Source organism: Salvia splendens, chromosome 4 (genome assembly GCF_004379255.2).
Source record: "Salvia splendens isolate huo1 chromosome 4, SspV2, whole genome shotgun sequence".
Taxonomy (NCBI): domain Eukaryota; kingdom Viridiplantae; phylum Streptophyta; class Magnoliopsida; order Lamiales; family Lamiaceae; genus Salvia; species Salvia splendens.
In genome coordinates, this window is record NC_056035.1 from 15,356,721 (window position 1) to 15,373,916 (window position 17,196).

A 17,196-nucleotide genomic window follows, 5' to 3' on the forward strand; every position below is an offset into this window, starting at 1 on the left:
CACGCACACAGATAAGGAACAACTCACGCATTATTGGACTGTACCCTGTTGTCCACTGAATAATAGTATCCTCTTATTTTGTTATTATTATATTTTATATTACATTAGTATTTATTATTGCGCTGTATATTGTTGTCCTATACTTTTTTTCAATATTATGCACCACATATATAGTTATATGGCTATGACATTTTATATTTCCACGACGCCTATTATTAGTGATAAATTATGTGAGGCTTTGGTAAGGCAGGATATGAATTGCAGTTGAGAGTAACGGTCTCTTACATTGTTAGGTAGATTATAGTATACCACAACGTAAAGTCTGCAGTATTTTGAGAATGCCTCGTAATTTTTGCCGTATCTTATTATTGCTACCACCTGGACAGTGAGGCAGTGATCTTATAAGAGAAACGCAAGTTGTATAGGTAACACAAGCGGCTATTATTCTCATTACGAAAAAATGACTGCAATGTTTTTCCTTTTCAAGTTAAAATGACTCGAACGTGAGACCATCCACATCCATGCTCTTACCAAAGAGCGTGGATGTGGATGTGGATGTGGATGTGGGCCCGAACCTACATTTATTAACTTTTTACTTACTGCTTTTCTCAAAGAGCACAACACTCACATCCATGCTCAAGGTCCCACCATTTCATTATTTAATTTAAATACTTCCATTACTAAAAACATTTCTACAATATAAAAATACATTAAAAATACTTAAAATACTATTACAAATTTAAAAAATATAAAAATTACATACTTAAATCCTAAAAAATAAAAATTACATACTTAAAATCCCAAAAAATAAAAAGTACATACTTAAAAGCCTACAGTATTTTGAGAATGGCACGTAATTTTTGCCGTATCTTATTATTGCTACCACCTGGACAGTGAGGCAATGATCTTAATAAGAGAAACGCAAGTTGTTAAGGTAACACAAGCGGCTATTATTCTCATTACGAAAAAATGACTGCAATGTTTTTCCTTTTCACGTTAAAATGACTCGAACGTGAGACCATCCACGTCCATGCTCTTACCAAAGAGCGTGGATGTGGGCCCGGACCTACATTTATTAACTTTTTACTCCCTGCTTTTCCCAAAGAGCACAACACTCACATCCATGCTCAAGGGTCCCACCATTTCATTATTTAATTTAAATACTTCAATTACTAAAAACATTTCTACAATATAAAAATACATTAAAAATACTCAAAATACTATTACAAATTAAAAAAATATAAAAATTACATACTTAAATCCTAAAAAATAAAAATTACATACTTAAAATCCCAAAAAATAAAAAGTACATACGTAAAATCCTACAAATTAAAAATTACATAATTAAAGCCTAAAAAATACTCATGTGGAAGACTAGTTCTCTGGCCCTATCCCTAATGTTTGTCGGAGACCTCGTATCATTGCCCTATGTGCCTCAAGTTGCTCGGGCCGGCGTCGGGGCTACCCAAGTTAGCTCCGGCAAGCTGGCTAGCCACCTCATTCTCGCCGATGTCGGATAGGGATAACGACCTCGACTGTTTGCTGGAGGAGCTGGAGGAGGATGATAAGCCTCCCCTATACTTCGGATGTGTACGCACCTCCTGCCAAGCGTTGAGGTACTTGACTGGTTTGTAATGAAAAGATTGGTAGGTCGTCATGGTGGCACTGATGATGTCGAGCTCGCTCTTGCCGCTCCCCGCCGACCACTGTTCCTGGAGGTAATACTCCTGGAACTTTTGGATTTCTTCGTGGCTCTGAAAATAGCATTGTGTACAATACTCTCATTGCGCTCGATGATTCCATCCGGTCGGGTGGCATTGTACCGGTGAGAGACGCGGAACCAAAACCTATCCCCGCTTTGGTTCGTGCCAATCTCCGGTCTTTGGAGATTTCTAAATAGACTTTGAATAACTTATCCATCTCCCTCGGAGTGTACGGGGTGCGGACGTGAGGATCACCGGCACGACCCTGAACACAAACACTACGAGGAGTAGGAGTAGGAGTAGGAGGAGGAGGAGGAGGAGGAGGAGGAGGAGTTTGGGAGCCGCCGCTCCCTCCCGATCCTTGTTCGGGTGCCCACCCGTATCGCCCATCGGGGGCATCTTGCTCGTCCACCGGATAAGACCGGTAGCCACCCGGAATTTGAGAACTTTGGGTTTGAGGAGGGGGCTAGAATTCCATTTCTGGACTAGGGAATGGTGTTGGGCCAAACCATTCGTGGTTCCAATCGCGGGAGTCGGAGGGGTGATCATCGGAGCCGGACATTTTTTTGGAAGAGTGAAAGATTGAGAATTGATGAGAGAATTTAGATGAGAATTGTGTAGTGTGGCGGGAATTTTTTTGTGTGGAAATGGGGTATTTATAGATGAAAATGTGAATTTTGGGGGGAAAAATGAAAAATAAATTAAAAGTGGTGAGAAAACGGATATAATTTATTGGGAAGTGAGATTTTTTTTAAATTTAAAAATGTTTTTTTAGTTAAATTCGAATTTAAAAAAAATGGCCATGCCTTTGGCCAATACCGTGCCGCCACGTCGCCCTGCTCAGCGGCACGGACGTGCTGGATGCATCCAGCAGAGTCGTGCCGTCGGCAAAAGCACATCGGCAGACAATGTTGTGTTGCGCCGACGACGTCCTTCCCCACAAGCATCGATGCATATTCTCTTATACAGCAGAGTCGACCTAATTTTATTGTTGTATCTTACTCCAATGACCAATAAATCTGTGGAAGTCATTATCTAATTAAGATAAGAGTTGTTTTATGTTCAAGCCGACTGATGCCGATTAAATAAAGTAATAATTTTCTCACTTTCATTTTACTAAATAATAAGAGTATTATATTAATAATCAAATAGCACTAGTTTGGTTAATAAAATATACGTTAGCTTGTATATACGTATTATTCATTTAAAAATATAAAATCATTATAAATATTATTACTTTATTCATTTAAAAATATAAAATCATTATAAATATTATATACAAAAGTGATATAAGTAGAGCAGTAAAAATTTAGATTTCATAAATATTTAAAATATTTATTTTCTTACCTAGAGAATAAGATGCAATATAGATCACAAATTATAAGTACTTTAGGACAAAAAAATTAGACACAATACTAAAATGATTTTGACTAAAAAATAGATATAACAAAATAATAGATGCAAATTAGTAAAAGTTTATGTTTCATAAAGTATTTGAGTTTTATTTTGATGATAAGAAGAAATATGAATTGATAAAAAAAAAAGTAAATAATGAAAAAAATGTGTTTTTGTTCAGGGTTGAACCGTAGATTTCTTAGTTAAAACCAAATTACTAATTAAATCATTGAACTACTAGATCTTATATGATATTTATTGGAACAAATATATTTCTACACTCTATGGAGGGGGCGGATGTTATTTCAGCTTGATTCAAAGGAAAATTTAGGCTCTCCGAATGCCCGGGACGATACTCTTTGTAGGAGCTGACAGCCATTATATGGACATTTTGTTAAACTTCTAGATTTTCCTGCTGCGAAAAATCATGAAAATCCTCCACAAGTACTATAGAGACGACACACCCACAATTGAAAGCTTAAATAGTTTAATATCATCATTATGGGAATTTAAGTATGCAGACAACACTTACCACTGTATTTGTAGTTCTTGAGAAGTGTCTCATTTACTTGTACGGGTGATCGTATGGGGTGGAATCCACAGAGGCTTGTGAATATAGGTGATGTATACCATGGTGACCAAGTAGGAGTAGTTGTTTATTCGTAGAAAATAGCTAATTGCAAATAATACTGTGTTATCGAATTAGGAGGGATTTTTATGTTATCAACGTTGGTTTGTTGTTTGGCAGAGTATTCTGTTGATAAAGATATTTGTGTTTTGAATTAATGATAAAAATATTTTGTACGAACAGTTTAATTATTCCTAACTTTGATTATTAGTGTTTTGATTAATGGCTAAACAATTTGTACCTACGGTTTAATAAAAATGGATTTTAAGAAACTTTAAATCATGAACGTTAAATGATTGCATAAGAATATGATCGCAAAATTAAACGAAAAAATGGAGTACTAATTCTTCTCTTTGCATTATTTGGGGTACAAGTAGACTGCATTAATGGAGTTAACAGTATCCACAGTGGAACGGATGTCCCGGCGGACATCCAGACGGACTTCCCAAAAACACCTCCTGCCACGTCATAAGGACATCCCACTACACAATGACGGACATCCCCAAGGACATCCCGACAGACATTCACAATAATAAAAATTCACAAATTCACCAAATTAAACAATTTAGGGAATTAAAATTTCGACACGAATACGGAGAAATGCAACCACTTTATTTAAAACAAAAAACATACATAATTATTATAAAAAAAATACATAGTTAAAAAAAACAACTTCAAGCTTCGACAAATGCGGCCCCCGTCTCACTCCTCGTTGTCCCCGCCGCCAGTCCCGGCGTCACTCACGGGTAGGGATGACATCCCAAATCGCGCCGCATACCGTTGATGACATCCTTCAACATCAACTTGTATAAGGGGTTAGTCGCTGCATACCACTTCCTCATGGTGTGTATTGGGTTCTCATGATGCTGTATGCGGGCGAGTGAGGGGAGCTCGGGATCGATCTGGGAAGGAGCTGCCGATTGGACCTCGAGGGACCCGCTGGCGCTTCCCCTAGCCATCCGCATCGCGGTCTTTTGCCCAACCGGGCGACGGCGGCGGGAAGACGATTGAGGGGTCGGAAACTCTGCCTCGGCGTCAGGGAGTTCGTGGGAACCGGCACTGTTGCTGTACTCCCCGGAGGCGTTGATCTTCGTCTGCTTCGGCCAGCCAGCTTCAACACTCGAACTAAACTTGGCGGAAGTCTGCACCACAAGATAGACTTCCCAATATTTGAATTCCCCGAAACCCAATTCACTGTCGGGGAACTGCTGGTGAGACAGAAGCTTCACATCATCGGCGAACATGCCGCTGGTTGCCGTGCGGAGGTTGTTTTAGTAGATGCCGGCAAATCGGCTGAGTTGCCTCCTCAGCCGCTCCCACTGTTTCCGGCATTGCTCTCCATCGTGAGGCTTCCCACCCGGCGGTTTGAATTGGAGGTAGCTTTGGCTAATGCGGCACCACATTCTGTCGATATGCTGGTTAGCCCCGACGTAGGGATCCTCGACTACACTAATCCAGGCCTTCGCCAGCGCGACGCACTCCCTTATGCTCTAAATGGTCCTCTTTATCCCGCCGGCTTCATCCCCTTCCTCTTCGGCCACCGCCCCACCCTCGTTCCCCGCACGCGAGGACGAGGTAGTGCCCTTGCCCTTGCTTCCGCGTCCTCCCTGCCGCCGGTGGCATCTCAGTGGGAGACTCCCTGACCGAAGATAGCCCCAACTCCTCAAAAGAGAAGTCTCAATGCCGGTGAACTGAGTCTCCAGAGGAGTACTCTGGGGGGAATCACTAGACAATAAATCCATGTAGGGGCGATAGACATTGTCCCCAGGTGATTGGGGGACCCCCTGCCTGCTCCCCCCGCAGCGGTAGGCATGCCCTGCATTATCCTGGGCATTTGGGGCATCATCCCACACCAAGGGGGTACATATTGTAGTACCAGGACATCATCCCCGCCATTTGGGATTGGGGCATCATCGGCGCCATTCCGGGCATCATCCCGGATATCGGTGCACTTCCGCCGGCATTTTTCCCAACTCTAACGGAAAAGTCGGCGTTTGTGACTCGCTCGTGGTGGGGGAATCACTATCGCGGTGCTCTATTTATCTTCAAAAGAAATGAAAGTAGAGAGAGAAACTCATTAAAACAAGTGGTGCAAATGAAATGAAGTTCAACGAGCAGTACATATAGAGTTTTTTTTTATTTAAAAAATTAAAAATCGGGACGTCCGCCACCCGGAATGCCGCGGAACTCCGGTGTCCGCAACGCACGCCCGCACCCGCCTCCTTGCTGCCTAATCGCAGACGTCTTGCGCGGACTTACGGTACGCCGGCCGGACGTCCGTCGGGACGGCCGCCGTTGTGGATGCTCTAAAGAAAATGGAAAATAAAAAAAAACAATATAAATCCGTACGAGAAAAGTATTTAAAAATAATAACAAACTACGATTCCGATTTCCCAAACATACATGCCTTAGAGCATCTCCAGTGGGCGGACATCCCACTCGGACATCCACTAGGACATCCCAAAAACACCTCCTGCCACGTCACTAGGACATCCCACCCCACTGCCACATCACTAGGACATCCCATGCATATCCGCCCTTCCCATCGCCCTTCCCACTAGGACATCCCGCAATAAAAAAAATCATAAATTCACAAATAAAACAATTTACGTTTACGGAAATAAAATTTGACCGAGAATACGAACGGGAAAAATTAACAACTTTATCGGAAAAAACATACATGATTCGAAAAAAAAAATTACACACTAAAATTAACAACTTTATCGGAAAAAACATACATGATTCTAGATATACTTGAGATTATAGATGTAGAGAGAGAAACTTGTTATTAACGCAAGTGGTGCGAATGAAATAAAATTCAACGAGCCGTATATATAGAGTTTCAAAAAAAAAAAAATAAATAAAAACGGGACGTCCGACCGGACGTCCGAGTTGAAGCCACAGTGGCGGACGTCCGCCCGCCCGTCGCCGGGATGTCCGAGGACACCCGACGTCCTCACGGGACGTCCGTATCCGACCTCCGACCTCCCAACGGCGGACGTCCCGTCGCCCTTCCCGGTGTCCGACCGGACGTCCTACCGGAGGGGCGCCATAGGAGATGCTCTTAATGAACGGCCAGATTTCGCCTGTCCCTGTTCGCTACATGCGTCCGCATCCTACATAAAATACACCCGCAATATGTGATAGCCAATTAGGTTCGGCCACATGTGCCAACAACTCCTAGTCTCTTGTTTATCTGTCATGTTGCAATTCATTTTCTACAACCCTACATTTTGCGAAGACTTTGTGCGAAGCTTTACCAATCCTCTACGCGTCTTCGGGTATTGCTTCAGGTACAGAAATCATCTCTCTCGCTAGATCGATTCCATAGCATGTATGTGGGTTCGCGTATGTCTGTTTCTGCTCTCTGTGTCCATGAATTTTATGTGTAATTAGGTTTTGCCTGAGGTTTGCGGTAAACGATGATGATATGGGCCGTTGAATGGAGTATTTGGTGAGGATCTGGTGGATTTTGGCTGGATTTCTGATAGTTGTGTTATTTTATGTTGATTATGACTTGTTGGTCTAGAGGTTTGCCTTATTGTGTGGTTGTGATTTTTTTTTTCATTTTTTGATGTATAGTTGGTGTTAAGAATCCTTAGTTTGTGGTTCTCTGAATTTGAATATGATGATGACGAAATTATGTGCATTGACTGTATAATTTGTGAAGATCTGAGGATTTTCATGAATTTCTTGTTCTTGGTAGTGTAAGTGGCTGGATCTGTATGATTGGATTGCATATTTGATTTCTGAAAAAGTATGTTGGCTAAAATGCTAGATTTGGTTGAAAAAAATTGTGTTTACTTCATCTTTGGTTTGTGGAAGTCCTAATTTGCATTTGTTATGGCCAGAATCTGCATCTGGAGAATTATGTTGGATTCAGTAAATGGGAATGGACAAAGGGTCATCTATATTATCACAAAAGGGGACCCTTGTCGAGCTGATTTTTATTATTTTATGGAGTTTTGTTGATTTCATGAGAATTTCTATGATATGGAGAGTTAGGAGTATGTCTGGAGAATCTGCATCTGGAGAATTATGTTGGATTCAGTAAATGGGAATGGACAAAGGGTCATCTATATTATCACAAAAGGGGACCCTTGTCGAGCTGATTTTTATTATTTTATGGAGTTTTGTTGATTTCATGAGAATTTCTATGATATGGAGAGTTAGGAGTATGTCTTGTAAATTTAATGCAAAAGTTTAAAACCATTGAACAAGTATAAGCAACTGAAGTTGTGTTTGTGCTGTTATTATTTCTGATAAATAGGTACTCCTGGTATTACAGATTTGTATGTGATATGATAGGGGTCACATGTCTAGTATTTAGACTTGGTAGGATACCATCTTCTTCAACTTGGTGCGTATTGAAGTTCTTATATGAATGATTTTTTTTAGGTTTTTGACAATCGTGATGTCTGCAGGCTTCCTGTATGATTTTGCTGTCCCGTTTATCTGAAAATTTGCCTGGCCTTGCTAACTTGCGCTCATGTATAGAATATGTGCTTATTTTGACGTGTGATGATCATCTCTGACTCTGATTTGTGATGTTGATATGTTTTCACTGCTAAAGTGTTGCCTAACTACATGTTTACAGTTATGTTTCTCTTACTGTGTTTTTCTTTCACTGTCTTTGGTCGAGTGTTTTGCTTCTTATAATCGGATTTGTTTTATATGCTCTTGCAGTTAGTATAATAGAATGAGCCGCCCACTAGAACCACACAGGCCTTTCCTCTCCTTTGGAAATCCTTTTCGTAGGATGTCACCGAAGAGCTCATACCTATCACCTAAACTTCTTGCTTTGTTGAATACATTTGAGGAGACATTGCAGGGTAGGATTAACAATCTAAGGCCAGTATGTAGGGATGATGTCTTGCGCTTATCCTGGATGAGGTTTGCGATGGACACACTGTGTGAAATTCATACTGACGTGAAAACTTTAATTACGGCTCTTGAACTCCCTGTTTGTGATTGGGATGACAAATGGATAGATGTGTATCTAGATGATAGTGTGAAGTTACTTGATATCTGCATTGCTTTCAGCTCAGAGATATCTCAGCTGAAACAGGGCCACCTCTTTCTTCAATGTGTTTTGCGTAACTTTGGTGGTGCCCCCACAAAACAGTCTGAACGGGCCCGTTCTTCCCTAGAGGGATGGAAGCAACATGTTGCTAAAAAGAATCCAAGATTTGATAATTGCTTCTGTGCCATGGATGTACTGGCTGAGAAACTGGACCTACCAAAAATCAAGAACTCTGCCAAGGGGAATGTCTTGATGCGAGCAATGTATGGAGTCAAGGTGATCAGTCTCTTGGTATGTAGCATATTTGCTGCTGCATTCTCTGGTTCCACAAAGAAGTTGATGGACATACAGGTTCCCGAATCTTTCTCATGGGCAGCAGCATTTTCTGAGCTCCAGGCTTTTGTAAATACTGAAATAAGAAGTCTACACTCGAGTGGGAGGACCACGATACTGAAGGAGCTAGAAGCTGTTGATACAGATGTGAAGAAGTTATACCCAATTGTGCAAGAAGAGGCGGTTGAAGCTCAAGTTTTGGTAAGCTCGACATCAGATTTAGGAAAATCGGCAGAAAAACTCTCACAAGGACTTGATCTACTTGCAAAGGACGTAGACAGGTTCTTCCAGATAGTCCTAACTGGACGCGATACTTTACACGGTAACCTTAGAATCGGTGGTAATGCATCTGACGGAGTGCGGCGAGTTAACTTCAAAGGAGGTCCATTGGTTTGCTGATGGTTAAATGTAAACCCGCTCCTTTGTACACAAGTATGTAGTTTAGGAGTACTGTGTTTTCTGTTTGAATATATACGAAATATATGTGAGGTGTGCTGTGTCTCTGGCTATGCATTAATAGAATTATGGGTGAATCTTTATGTAAAATCAGTATTAATGATATATAAATATGGCTTCAGTATCTACAGCAGTTCGTGCTGACATGTCTTCTCTGAATTTTTCTTGACCTTATTTGTAACTAAGCTAATTATGTCGACCGTTGGGTGAAAATGTTTGATGAATTGATTTATCAAGTTTGATTTTTTTTCTATTCTAGTTTTGTATATGGGGCAAAGATAGAATGGAATACGGGATTCTGGGGAATTTGACAGACATGGCTGACTAAATATTAGTTTCTTAGACTTCAAATCTGGTCAATATTTGTGGTGAATTAATACCTTTTTCTCGTTCATGGGAATTTCCTGGAAAATTTGGTGCCGCCCAAGACTGATTTCAGTTTAAAAAATTGTCCATGACTTTGTCAAAAGAATATGATCTCTCACAAGATAGATTCAGGATCATTTACTGTTATGTCAAAAATTATAATTAATCAAGAATTCACACTTTGGAATGCAAGATATTTGATGAACAAAGTTAACAATGCTGATGTGAGCTGTTATTATATGAGAAATTAACAAGAGTAAAGAGATACTAGAAACTGAAAAAGAAGAAGGCAAGGCAGAATGAGAACCAGGTGTATGGTTCCTGAGAAAAGTCAATTTTGTTCACGGGTAACCTTGAGTCATTCCAGTTCAAAAGTTCTCACTCAAGAACTGTACAAGTTTTAAAAAATTTAGTCTTCACCAGACTTGCAATAAAAAAGCTAGCGCCAAAATTTAATGTCGGAGAGCTCACATTTTGCTTTGCTTTGCTGTGCGACACCGACACCAAACACATCCCACTAGTTTGATCATCGTTTGGTTTTAGCAAATTTTATTTGTTTTTTATTGTTTGGTATGTCTGTGGAGTCGAGCTCTGGTTCAGGCGATCATGGTGGACATAACATCAAAGGGGTGGTGACCCATGGCGGGAGATACATGCAGTACAATGTGCACGAAAATCTGTTTGAGGTTTCGAGGAAATATGTTCCTTTTAGGCCTGTTGGCCGTGGAGCTTATGGCATCGTCTGGTAATATCCTTATTTTATTTCTCTGTGTAATCTTGTTTGCTGGGATAGATTGGAGCTTGATGACTACCTGACATATTTGGAGTTTGTAGAATTATGATGAGTTTAAATGGTTGAAGAAAATTACTATGTATTTGGACATCTATACTTTTTATATGAAAGTATAGTAACCTCTTTACTGGGATATTGGTGTCTTTACATATGCATACATACATACAAGCAAGGTAGAGTTGAATTATGTGAATATTTGACACCTTTCTGTCCAAAACAATGTGGTCCGATATGTTAATTTAGCTTCTAAATCTAGTGTGTTACATGAATGTTTTTGTTTTCTACATTTAATCTGTGGTTGAGCCTGACTTTTCTTTTGTGTTAGCGCTGCTGTGAACTCGGAGACACGCGAAGAGGTGGCCATTAAGAAGATTGGCAATGCATTTGACAACATAATTGATGCAAGGAGGACGTTACGAGAAATAAAACTTCTGCTCCACATGAATCATAACAATGTTAGGACACACACACACATGATATAGCACAATTTTTCAGTTGACAAACATTTTCCAATATATGTATGCAGGTGATCGCCATTAAAGACATCATACGCCCTCCTCAAAAAGAGAACTTCAACGATGTCTACATCGTCTATGAACTTATGGACACTGATCTTCATCAGATTATCCACTCCAATCAAACATTGACTGATGACCACTGTCCGGTTTGGCCTCTTTTTCATTCTTTTCTAGTAGTAGTAGTATAAGATTTTATGTCATACCATAAATGATTTGATTTTGAACCTTCAAATAGAATATCTTCCTTGAGTTGAGATCACATCATATTTTTTTATCTACACTGAATCATGTACATGCAAGATTAAACCGATGTACGTAGATCGCCTATATCTTCCATTCAAGATCTCATGTCCTTACCATCTTTCTTGACATTGTCGATGGGCCGGGCCTGTGTTGTGGTTTAGTACCAGCCAATAGGTGGTGATGGAAAAATCATCTTCTCTTGTGTGTTATGTATGCTACACTATTATATTGGGATGTCACATTTAGTTTCCATTTCACTTTTGCAGTATTTTCTCTACCAAATACTGCGAGGACTTAAATATGTTCATTCCGCGAATGTGTTGCACCGTGATCTGAAACCTAGCAATTTGCTCCTCAATGCTAACTGTGATCTGAAAATCGGAGATTTTGGGCTTGCAAGGACCACATCTGAGACCGATTTCATGACCGAGTATGTGGTTCCTCGCTGGTACCGAGCACCAGAGCTGCTCCTAAATTGCTCGGAATACACAGCTGCAATAGATATCTGGTCTGTGGGTTGCATATTTGGTGAGATCATGACAAGAAAACCCCTGTTTCCTGGCAAAGATTATGTCCACCAGTTGAGACTCATCACACAGGTATTTATAAAAATTTATTCATTTCTTCTTTTGTGTTCATTCTCCTAATGCTATCTATTGTTTAAAGCTGGTAGGCTCTCCCGATGACGCCAACCTCGGTTTCCTTAGAAGTGACAATGCGCGAAGATATGTCAGGCAGCTCCCGCAATACGTGAAGCAACAATTCTCCTCCAGATTCCCCAACACTTCAGCTGGAGCTCTTGATTTACTAGAAAAAATGCTCGTTTTCGACCCTAGCAAGCGTATTACTGGTACACTCTCCATGTGCTACAACTCTTCTCTTGTATTATGTTTATATGACTTTATTGTCCGTCCTAACTGTGATGATATGTAGCTAATGAGGCTCTCTGCCATCCGTATTTGTTGCCTCTCCGCAACATCAATGAGGAGCCAGCCTGCCCGCGCCCTTTCGTCTTTGACTTTGAGCTGCCATCGTTCACTGAGGAAAACATCAAAGAGCTCATCTGGAGGGAGTCTGTGAAATTCAACCCTGACCCTGCTCACTGAGGAATGTAATGGATTTCTAACATCTGCAGAAACATGTGTATTTCACAACGTAAGTAGTTACCAAAGAGGAGGTGAGTAATAACTGTAGTGGATACATCTACATATATATATTGTCTATTTAAGTACTACTATCTTTGCAGTTAGTAAATTTAACCTTAATGTTTGCACCATGTTTCTCTGGTAGTAATTTATTGAGTGATAAACATTTTGTAAATGCTTTTAATTTAAGTGCATCTTTCATTATACAACAATCTTGTCTGATGCAGACAAGGAATGAGGGTGGTTTATTTGATATGAACATGTCTGTAACTCTACATTATCTATAGACTGTCAATACGGTAATTCTTTGGCCTTGGCTGGCCATCTTGATGGTCACGGTGAACGGATCCCCTTGAGGCAGGCCGTCATCGTTGCCATTGATCTCCATTAGGGCTTGTGGATCGTAGTGGTAAAATTGTTTTAGTGTGCTATCAAACAACCCGGCCATCCAGCACCTCTTCTCGGCCTGATTCTTAATTCGTCCCAGGCTTCGAGCATGTCTTCCCGTTTCGTATCACCTCCGGTCGTGCCTCTTCGTCTTTGGTAATGCGCCAGATAAACACTGCTAATGCATCTTGCATCCGTCGAGGATGATGCAAGTCCTTTAGCTAGTTCGGCACATGATGTGACGTGCCGCCTAGATTCGCATTCTAACCTCTCTTAGCCTTGTGGTTTGGTAATCGGAGCAAGAACAAATCCGACCAAACCTTCCGTGGCTCGATTTTGCAATGGGAAAGTTAAGATCACATCATAGATGATGTCGGCTAAATTTGCCTAGTTGATTAGTTTACATGAATGAATCTCAGGAAAACAATACATATGAATAAAATGAAAGGAAAGAGAGAGAGAACATATACATATCTGGAAAGCAAAATACATTGTAGCTAAAAGAGGAATATTGAAAAAGCTGTAGGAAAAACATGTGGGAAATTAGAAAGGACTCAAAACCTTTCCTTTTCCTAAGTCTTTTGGCTTTTCAACCTCCATGTGTTTATGAGGTGCCTTAAACCCGAGACCTCTCGTGTGGCCACTCCTAGCCTATAAATAGGTGGAGTCTTGAGAGTTGAGAATACAACACAACCTACAATCATTCTCTCTTCTCTCATAGCTCAAGCACTCTAGTTCGCATCTTAGGAGCATCGCATTGCTCGGTTCTCGCCTCCAATTCAAGTTCGCCGGAGCCTACGAGTTTGAGGTGCTTCTACTCGATAGGAGGAAAGTCGTTTCATCTTTGGGGACATTACGCCAATCCGTGAGCACTAGCCGGGGCGTATTTCGTCTTGCGGAGAGAGGGATACCTCGACTTGACTTGAAGAATACTATAGTTTGCATCTCTTTACTTTCGTTGTAATTTATATTATTATATTTACCTTCCAGTTTTGTTCTTTTGTAATAGCAAGAGTTTTCCCGTGTAAAGGCTACAATATTTCCAACAATCGCAAGACGAAATATTGTACTCTTGTTGAAATCATGTCGACCGATGCCGGAGGAAACATGAAATTCAAAGCTGGAATAAAGCAACGAACGGTCGCAATGTCGATGCGCTATGGAGTGGTTAATTCCTTGAGATCTATTCTCTTGAGAATGATGTTTATCGTTTGTCTTTTGACAAGCAAGACCAATTTAGATTTGGTAGCAGTAATTGGGATGCATGGGTTGATGAATATGCCAATGCACATTTGGTTCAATATAATTGTGTACTTATTGTTGGAAACAATACTGTACAAATTATTTGAACGTGTTGTTATAAACAACAAAGATCACGAGGTGATCGCAGTGGTCTCCGACGTGGACCATGGTAATAATCCAAATGAATGGTTTGTTGATACGGGTGCCACATGTCATGTGTGCTCCGAGAGAAGCGTTTTTTCTACTTACAAATCTGTTGGAGGTAGAAAAGTACGTATGGGAAACCAAGCCTCTTCCGAGGTGGTTGGTGTGGGTAATGTGTTCCTAAAATTAGGATCCGGAAAGGTTCTTACCCTCAAGGATGTGCTGCATGTCCCAGACATCCGAAATAATTTGGTGTCAGGCTCACTTCTAGTAAATCATGGATTTTCACTAGAATTTGAGTGTGAAAAGGTTATATTGACCAAGTATGAAAAGTTCATAGGTGAAGGTCACCTAGTGAATGGGCTTTTTGAGCTGAATGTTACGGTCATTCACCGTGGAAAAGGATTAAGAAATAAGGAAGATGACACATCCTCTTTTTTGCTTGAGTGCTCTGATTTATGGCATAAAAGATTGGGACATGTAAATCTAAATGCCATAAAAAGATTAGTAAATCTTAATTTACTAAAAGTAGATAAGTTTAACTCACAAGAAAAATGTGAAGTCTGTGTTGAAGCAAAAATGACCAAGCTACCGTTTCGCTCGGTAGAACGGAGCACAAAACCTCTAGAGTTAATCCATACAGACGTATGTGATTTAAAATTTGTGCAAACTAGAGGTGGTAAAAAGTACTTCATCACATTTATAGATGATTGCACAAGGTATTGTTACATTTACTTATTGAGAAGTAAAGATGAGGCAATTGAAGCGTTTAAAGACTTCAAAAATGAAGCCGAAAATCAACTTAATTGTCGAATTAAGTGTGTTCGAAGTGATAGAGGTGGTGAGTATGTAGCCCCGTTTGCAGAATTATGTCATGCAAGTGGTATAATTCACCAAACAACGGCTCCATATTCTCCCCAGTCAAATGGAGTTGCTGAACGAAAAAATCGAACACTTAAAGAGATGATGAATGCTCTGTTGATTAATTCTGGTTTATCCCAGAACATGTGGGGGGAGGCTGTGTTAACAGCGAATCATATCCTGAATAAAATTCCACTAAAAAATAGGGACGTGACTCCTTATGAGTTGTGGAAAGGGAAGAAACCTTCATATTCATACCTCAAAGTGTGGGGGTGTTTAGCGAAGGTAGAAGTGCCACTTCCGAAACAAGTTGCAATAGGCCCTAAAACAGTCGATTGCATCTTTATTGGCCATGCACTTAATAGTAGTGCCTATCGTTTCCTAGTCCATAGGTCAGTTGTGTCTGGCGTGGCTGAAGGAACAACGATTGAGTCAAGGAATGATATATTCTTTGAGAATGTATACCCTTGCAAGAGGCAAGAGGATCGTTCTAGTGAAAGAATGATGGATGAATCCACTAGTTCTAATCCTCCAAAAAGGACGAGGTCAAGTCCTAAGGATGTTGAACCAAGACGTGGTAAAAGAGTTAAAATTGCTAAAACATTTGGTCCTGACTTCATAACTTTTATGTTGGATGACGAACCAAAGTCATTGGCGGAAGCTCTGTCTGGCCCAGACGCGGCGTGGTGGCAAGAAGCTATCAACAGTGAAATTGAATCCATCATGAGAAATAACACTTGGGTGTTAGTAGACTTGCCTGAAGGCTGTAAGCCTTTAGGGTGCAAGTGGATTCTGAAAAGGAAATATAAGCCCGATGGTACTATAGATAAGTACAAAGCTCGCCTAGTTGTCCAAGGCTTTAAGCAGAAAGAAGGGCATGACTTTTTTGATACCTATTCACCTGTTACGAGAATCACTTCCATTCGGGTGCTTCTTGCGATTGCTGTTTTGCACAATCTTGAGATTCACCAAATGGATGTGAAAACTGCGTTTCTGAATGGTGATCTGGAAGAAGAAATATATATGGAACAACCCGAAGGGTTTGTTGTGCATGGGCAAGAGCGTAAAGTATGCAAACTGGTAAAGTCATTATATGGGTTGAAGCAAGCACCATTACAATGGCATTTGAAATTTGACAACGTGATGTTGGCAAATGGATTCATTATCAATGAGTGCGATAAGTGTGTTTACATTAAGAACACAGATAGCGGTTTTGTTATTGTGTGTCTGTATGTTGATGATATGTTGATAATGGGCAGCAATAGTGCCATTATTAACGAGACAAAAAACATGTTGAAAAGAAATTTCGCTATGAAAGATATGGGTCTAGCTGATGTGATTCTTGGAATCAAAATATTGAGGACTAATGAGGGAATTGCCTTAACGCAATCTCATTATGTTGAGAAAATGCTTAAGAAATTCAACTCGTTTGATTGTAAGCCAGCAAAGACTCCTTTGGAGCTCAATGTTCATCTGAGCAAGAATATGGGTGATTCTGTTGCTCAAGAAGAGTATGCAAAGGTCATAGGAAGTTTGATGTTTATCACAAACTGTACTCGACCTGATCTTGTTTGTCCTGTAAACAAGTTGAGCCGATTTACGAGCAACCCAAGTAAGGAACATTGGAAAGCTCTGTGTAGAGTTTTGAGATACTTGAAGTATACTCTTAACTTTGGGTTGCATTACACAAGATATCCCCAAGTACTTGAAGGGTACTGTGATGCAAATTGGATCCCTGATTCAAAAGACTCATTTTCTACAAGTGGGTATGTGTTCACTGTGGGGGGTGGTGCTGTCTCGTGGAAATCAACGAAACAGACGTGTATTGCTCGTTCCACCATGGAATCTGAGTTTATCGCTTTGGATAAAGCAGGGGAAGAAGCTGAGTGGCTTAGAAACTTCCTAGAAGATATTCCATGTTGGAAGAAGCCAGTGCCGACAATAGTGATACACTGTGAT

At 40.4% G+C, this 17,196-nt stretch overlaps 2 protein-coding genes across 4 annotated transcripts; both read left to right on the plus strand.

Moving 5' to 3' along the window:
* Positions 1–6,887: 6,887 nt before the first annotated feature.
* Positions 6,888–9,664, plus strand: LOC121798794 (protein BPS1, chloroplastic-like). 3 transcript variants are annotated; one of them, XM_042197986.1, is made up of 2 exons: positions 6,888–7,019; positions 8,413–9,664. In XM_042197986.1, the coding sequence occupies exon 2, from the start codon at positions 8,426–8,428 to the stop codon at positions 9,479–9,481; it is 1,056 nt and encodes a 351-aa protein (XP_042053920.1). In that variant the 5' UTR covers positions 6,888–7,019; positions 8,413–8,425; the 3' UTR covers positions 9,482–9,664. The 3 variants fall into 3 exon arrangements, with proteins under 3 accessions (XP_042053920.1, XP_042053919.1, XP_042053921.1); XM_042197985.1 differs by having other exon boundaries at positions 6,901–7,019; positions 7,578–9,664; XM_042197987.1 differs by lacking the exon at positions 6,888–7,019 and adding an exon at positions 7,071–7,180.
* Positions 9,665–10,293: 629 nt separating this feature from the next.
* LOC121801524 (mitogen-activated protein kinase homolog MMK2-like) lies at positions 10,294–12,807 on the plus strand. The gene is made up of 6 exons (XM_042201032.1): positions 10,294–10,649; positions 11,023–11,152; positions 11,224–11,361; positions 11,725–12,057; positions 12,125–12,308; positions 12,392–12,807. Exons 1-6 carry the CDS (start codon positions 10,477–10,479, stop codon positions 12,562–12,564), a joined length of 1,131 nt encoding a protein of 376 aa, XP_042056966.1. The 5' UTR covers positions 10,294–10,476; the 3' UTR covers positions 12,565–12,807.
* The last annotated feature ends 4,389 nt before the right edge of the window (positions 12,808–17,196 follow it).